The sequence below is a fragment of the Plasmopara halstedii genome (genome assembly GCF_900000015.1).
Source record: "Plasmopara halstedii genome assembly, contig: Scaffold_1898, whole genome shotgun sequence".
NCBI classification, from domain to species: domain Eukaryota; phylum Oomycota; class Peronosporomycetes; order Peronosporales; family Peronosporaceae; genus Plasmopara; species Plasmopara halstedii.
In genome coordinates this window covers 109,952-116,748 of record NW_020188806.1, presented here as the reverse complement: position 1 = coordinate 116,748, position 6,797 = coordinate 109,952, and the positions used below count along the sequence as shown (strand labels likewise).

Sequence of the window (6,797 nt, the reverse complement as noted above, 5' to 3'; positions counted from 1 at the left end):
GACGCACAGATTAATTTTACATACTTGGCGACTTAGCATATTCAATACATTCAAGTATTCTTTTTTGTTTACAGCAGTAGCACATGGCACAAAAATGTACAATTTTCGACCTATAAGGGCGTTTTATGGCTTAATATCCCGGAACGGTAGAGTCGACGGCTGGAAAAATATGGAAGTATACATCCTACTTCCATTATTGAGATTCGCGTCTCTAAAAGAGGTAACCACCAAACTTAGCTCTTATGAGGTTTCCTGGGGTGGGCATTTTAAGGCCAGCCCTGCGTAGCAGCTCGACCCTCCAAATTTTCCAGTCGAGAGAGAAGGGAAATTGCAGGGCTTGAATATATTTGTAACAGCATTGAATATTAACGCGCAGTTCAGCGGCCACGAAAATACCTTCTCAAGTCTCATCCTGGTTAAGATCTATTTCCTCTAGCGAGCGTTCACCTTTCGCAACTCGGAAACCGACGCTTGCGATTCAATACTTGCGTTTTGCAGCTGCTGCGACATTCACTGCTTTCAAAAAGGCGTAGTGGATACTGAAAGTATCAATGCACCCCGCGTCCGTAAGAAGACGTTTAATAAGTTTGGATACTATTACCAACTTTTGAAAGAGATATATAGATGTGAAAGCTACTAACTTTAGAAGATAGACTCCTCTTTCGAAGAAATACTAACTGAAAACGAAATTATTTAGCATCCATATTTCCAAACTTTTATTTAACGCTTTGCGTAAGACTACCGCCCCGCGTGTCCCACGAACCGCTGCCTTTTGAAGCACGATCGCTACTATCCCGTATTGAATCGTTCTGGTGCTTCAAGCCGGTTGCCTGAACTCCGAGTGACAACAATGTGAAAGCGTACCAGATCTCACCGGTGTAAACACTCGTACAGAAGGTGTAGAGCATGTGCATTTTTCGGGTGAATAAGACGCAACTTTACTTGTGCCGCCCATTGTGAGGCCGAGCCACTGTTAATATAATGTCGGTATCTTTGGTGTTAGCCAAAAACAGATTTAACGGATCGTTTAGTATCCACATGATCGATCAGCTTGCTTGGCTAGCTCTCGAAAACCGAAATCTACAAAATGGTCAAAAAAATTTTGTACATTCGAGAAAAGTTTTCTTGCATCTCACTTCAAGATGTGAGCTCATTCTGGACCGGGGTTGCTCAGCGCAGCAGCGTTTGATAATGTCGCCGAAGTAGTTGTGTGTGATTCCAGATGAAGAATTTGTGCCTCGCCTATTTGTGGGGTTGAGGCTAGCCTAAAATGGTCGCCCCATGTAATTTGACAACCTTATGAACAACGCGCGTACAGACTATCGCCTCGTGATATTCAATAGAAAAAAGTCGGAATCGCATATGGTGTAGTATATCTACCTATGTTTCCGACCTTGTAGCAACCTTCAAAGGGACGACTTGACCACGCGGTAGTGATCAGTACTGCCTAACGCTGTACTTTGTCCCGAACGCTGGCGGATCGGCAACGATTTCCTCCGGAAGATCAGACAAGTGGTCACAGCGGGTGTGAAGGGTTACGTTTATCCGCGCTATGACTTATCTGGGCTCAGCTTATGCAAGGAATGCCTACAGCAGGTGTGAGTCAAAGCGCTCTTCGCGCGCTGTTATCGGTTTGGCATTCCTTCTGCAAACCCCATTCGGCAACCTCCTCCCTCTAGACCATAGTCACCTGCATGATATTGCTGGACAGCAGCTCATGCTTTAGATTCTGCCCGAATCCTCGAAAAGGCGACAGATTGACGATGCGTAAAGAATTTGCAAATCTTTTATTTGGAGATCGCCATGGAGCTTAATCCATGTATTCGATGGCTTCTACGCACACTTGTGTGGCGTAGTCGTCCACTTCTAGACTTTGCAATGACTATGTACCGAAAGCCAATGCTGGACTGCCTTGGATATCCGAGTTGGATTATTTAAACTGCGGTGTCGCGTAGCAACATCGCTTGCGCCGTTCAAAGGAGGTCATGCCATTTTTCTGCACGGAGAAAATATGCTTTATAACATTGCCCTGGGCGAGTATTTTGTTATGACTAGACAAGACATTAATCTTCTGGCTGATGCCGTGTAAGCCGCGACATGTTCATGAAACGTTTAAGTGCTTAAGTTACCAGAAACGTCAGATACTAAAAATGTGTCCAGGAAGCAACATAAGGTTGCCATTAGTGATGGCGGCAACGATTTGCATCGACTTATACTATCGTGATTTAAGCCAGTCAAATGGCAAACACGAGATTTGACTTATGCTATCAGCTTTCTGGCAAGCACACCCAATATGTAGCTCAGAGCAATAAACGCCGTATCTTCGGTTTAGTGTACAAACACATTATACGATTATTTTTAAACTTAGGGCAAAAATCAAAAAAACCTTGACCATTATTTTCTACGCATCTTGTCCCGCATCAAGAAGATTACCATAAAAATGAATTGGTTTCTGGAACTATTTTTCTGTGTCACGCATATGATCTTACCTAAGGAAGAGTGCGACATCACAGACGCTATATACAGAGTGTAACTCCCCTACTTGGCGCCAATTTCCTGTAACAGAAAGACGAATAAAACATGTTTCCAAACAATATGTATGCGACCAAGCTTTCGGTGCAAACGCGAAATTTTAACAACAATCTTTGCAGAACATCATGACAGTTTACAGTGTTCTCGACGTAGATGTCTAGTGTATTAAATACTAATTCAACTCAGCAAACTCTCTGCTTAGAGTGAGTACTTTGATCGGGATGCTTTGGATGCGGCTATTTATAGCCTAGGGGTGATCTAACGTACAAGCAATGTTCAACATTCTGGTGGTGCAGCTATTGGGGCCTCGTTTGACATATGCATAGACCACTTCTGACAATATTTGGTATCATTAGCGTGCAGAGCACGGGCAGTTGTATGTAGAGATACATACTAGGCTCTTACGATCTGTGCTCAAGTGTTCTATCTGCCAATATAAAAAAACATGAGTTTTTGGCACCAATAAACATTAGGAGGTTTTATTTGGTTGAGATCATTCCAGTTAAATAAGATCGTAAAGGATTTGCCAGTGTGATCCCAAAAGGATGTAGAAATCAATTTGAGTTGGCATTTAGTTGCACAATAACAAAGCGATTTATGATAAAAAATACCGATAAACTGTCAACCTCCTTAAAAATGTTGTCAAAGGACGTTAAGGTTTCTAATATACTGGGCCATCTGTTTAAAACTGACTCATTCGCGTCACCTTTGATGTTTTTGCGTTTGCCGCAGGCTGGGCTCTTATTCAAGCAGATGCAAATAAGCCAGAATGCATCACCAATAAGAATACTTGAAGGGTTAAGAGCAGGGAGAAATTTCCAGTTGTGACGAGGGGCAACTCGCTATTAGCATACTCTATTCAAGTGTAGGGTACGGCTCAATCCAGTTGTAAGTTTTACATATCTTGCGTCGTTATGCACTGCGAAATCATCACTAACCTTCTCGCACAGAATGTCATGATGATTTATTTTCTCCAATATACGCGCTAAATGTTATTTACAAATTCGGTCAGCTTGATGTGGTGTCAGACACGCTTATGCGTCGCTAAGCAAACAAAGTTAACTCATATCTCGATCGTAACGTAACGCGTCGACAATACTACCCGTACGGCGTTCGCGTCATACATAATTGGAATTATAAGGTTATTCTCAAAGTTTGAGAAGTTAAGGCCTTCACCCTCGTGAATCGCTTAATTTGAGCGTTTACTAGTGCTACTAGCCAGAATATTAGTTTGCTCAATAAGACTTGCAGTATCATAGCACACATCGACTTATACTTGTAGTTGTTTCTCGTGTTGAGAAAACCTATTCAATTCTTTTATACGAGGCAAAGGATACGCTTTAAACGACCTTCTTGACAGCGAGAAGACGTATGGCTGATTGAGCGATATGTAATGGTGTTTGACATGTACAATGGATTCACTTGGTCGCGTGCATGTGAGTAAAACCTTCATCACATGCTTTGTTTTTTATGCATGTAGCTAACTGATAGAGCGTAGCACCATTAGTTAGACCTTACTTTGCTTTTTTATAATACTCTGCCGGTCATAGCGGCATAATGGCTTTCGTAGACTGTTACAGCAAATGCCGTATATCGCTGCTGCGGTGCTTGTGGGCATGTAATTATGTTATCCTTAGGTTAATAATTATGCCATCATGTATTGCCTGTGTCAAGTGTTTTAAAGGACCCCATAGCATTTTACAGCAATATTTCTGGCTATCTTTGTTCTAAGTGGAGTGGTTGTAAAGTGTACATGGTAAATCATCAACAAACGTATGGTCAAATTGAGCGCGTGAATTGTGTGGCGCAGATATAAATATGCGGAGCGACCACAGAACTGGGGTTACATGCTTCCTATCATTGCGTTCGCGAAAAGCAACACATTTCATCTTTTCATCTTTTCATATGAAATGTTTACGCTTTTCTCACGAACATCTTCGTGAAGTTGCTTGACGTTTGGTGAAGACGATTTGTTGACAGCGGTTGACTCGCTGATAGCAGCCCATGAGCAATTTGTCAAAGATTTTATTTAACGATATTGGTGTCATAGGCCAAGTGCACGATGGTATGTACAAAAGAAACACTTGGCTCCCAAAAGCAGAAAGCACACGTGAATTTATTAAGAAGTATTTAGCTTTACTAAGCGTACTTTAAGCAGACTAATCAATCTACATGCAGTGGGGCTGCCGTAGCAAAACACTTGAGGAAGCGTACTTTAGGTCACCGACCTTTTGTTCCTTCCAAGAAAAAAGTATGAGTTAGCGAATTGCAATCCACTTACTCCAAGAGTGATTATTGCCTTCCCAAAGCTAATCGACTCCTCGGTTCCAATTCAAAAACTGTTTTTTATTTATCATTTTATCCTAATTTTAAAAATTTAGATTTTCCTAAATATATTCAATATATATAGTATAATCTACATACATGCATAACTACTGGCTACCTAGGCCCGTACTGTATTCTTGCATGGGTGTGGTCACACCAAAATATGTCGTGTGACACACACCCCTGTTACTAGGATTCGTGTAACCCCGTTACACTCTCCCCTATAAAGATTGAGAACATTTACAGTTCCAGTCGATTATTGCCTCAACGAGGTGCGCGTGCCCGTGAGACACTGCAACTCACTTTGTTGGAGTTTAACAACTTCCTTGCTCAATGAGCCCTGTGTCCACGACACGAAAATTATCAAGTCTTGCTGGTTCTGACAGCGAGCACGGGCAGAGCTCAACTTCGCCCCCCGCACGGGGAGCGATGTCGGACAGTGCGTCCGCGGCACCGGGGGATGTATATCCTAGGCTTGATGATAAAAATGTCGCGCTCCGCACACGCTTTCAATGCCGAGTGACTTCGTTGGGAATGTGGCCGACTATGAGTCTGGCACCTCTTTTCCCGCATGAAATGACGAGGAAGGTGAGCTGCGCCAGCAGCGTGATACGAGCCCTGCTCGCGCCTTGCAGGCCCCATGTTGGTTCCTGATTTCTCGTCAACTGAGAAACGTGAAGTAATCACCAATGACCTCGACGGGGAACAGAGGCGACAGCTTGAAGCTGCCCATAAGGCGGCTCTAAAGCGCGCCCATCCACGGTCGGTCATTTACCCTCGTGTGGATTATGGCTTCCGCTCTGCGGATCCCGCTTTGGATGCGAAAGACGCGATTACTCGATCGTTTCGCGCCCTCATCATCGGCCCCCGGCCAAAACGGAAGATGAACTTGCCACACAGGAAGCTCCTTGAGCTCGATTCTTGGTCCCACAAGAGATTCCGTTAGACGCTTATTGCACTCGTCTACGTGCTCAACGAGGTGGTTCTCGCGTACTAGCAATGCGGACAATACCTGCGGTGCTTTCGCCAGGGGCGAGCACTACAGGTGACGAAGCGCTTTTTGAGCGATGGGTGCAACGGCGCCGCAAACATTTCTCACTGTATGCCTTACGGTTGAGCCACAAGGAAGTGGACGTGCGTGTGGAGCGACATCTCCGATTTGATTTATCCAGACTCAGAGCACGCCGTCGTCTTCCTTCGGATTGTCGCCCTGTGACGTATGGGTCAACCCCTGACGCTCCCGTGAGCCCTGTTTCTTCGGTCGCAAGAGCTCAGGGTCACCGCTTGAGCTCGGCTTATGGCCTTTCTACTTACTGGCAATTGCCGGGAAACGCTGGACATCCCGATATTTCTGATCAGAAGTGTCTACGGTATCTGGACAATCTTGCCGAAGTGGCGTCTCAAACTCCCACGAGTTGTCGGAGTCGGGATATTCCCGCCACTTCACCAGATGTTGGGTCTGACCCTGGTGACAACGTCGTCTCACTAGACATTCCACGTGAAAATGGACGTCTCCGTTATCATCGAGAAGAGTCGGCGGCGGGAGTGACGACCGGGTCGACCGTCGTCCGGTGACTCGCGATGCGCTTCGAGCCCTTGAGTATGAGATCCATCGTGATCGGAGCTTTGCTGAGCGTCATGCTGAAGTAGCATATCGCTGTGCATACGCTTTTGATAATTTGGAGCGCGTCGTCCACCGGCTTCCTCGCCTTAACGACTACCGCGCTCTGTTGAAGCAACGCATTCACCATTGGAGATGGAGGTTGTTGCACTCCGTGCTCAGAACCAGTTGCTGGTTCAACTTCTGGGTAGCCGAGGGCCTGTGGGATCCGCTCCGGCGCCAACGCTCCCGCGTTCACTTGCGCCAGATCCGGATACGGCTTGAGTAAACCCACGCAAAACACCGGATGGGTGTGCGTCCGTTTGGGAAGGTTTAGCGT

General features: G+C 45.2%; 1 protein-coding gene across 1 annotated transcript; it reads left to right on the top strand.

Annotated features, from left to right (window-relative positions):
* Window positions 1–1,803: 1,803 nt before the first annotated feature.
* Window positions 1,804–2,089, top strand: PHALS_02356 (uncharacterized protein; the record flags this gene model as incomplete). Its single annotated transcript, XM_024716840.1, has 2 exons — window positions 1,804–1,924; window positions 1,980–2,089. The coding sequence occupies 2 exons, from the start codon at window positions 1,804–1,806 to the stop codon at window positions 2,087–2,089; spliced, it is 231 nt and encodes a 76-aa protein (XP_024582398.1).
* Window positions 2,090–6,797: the final 4,708 nt, after the last annotated feature.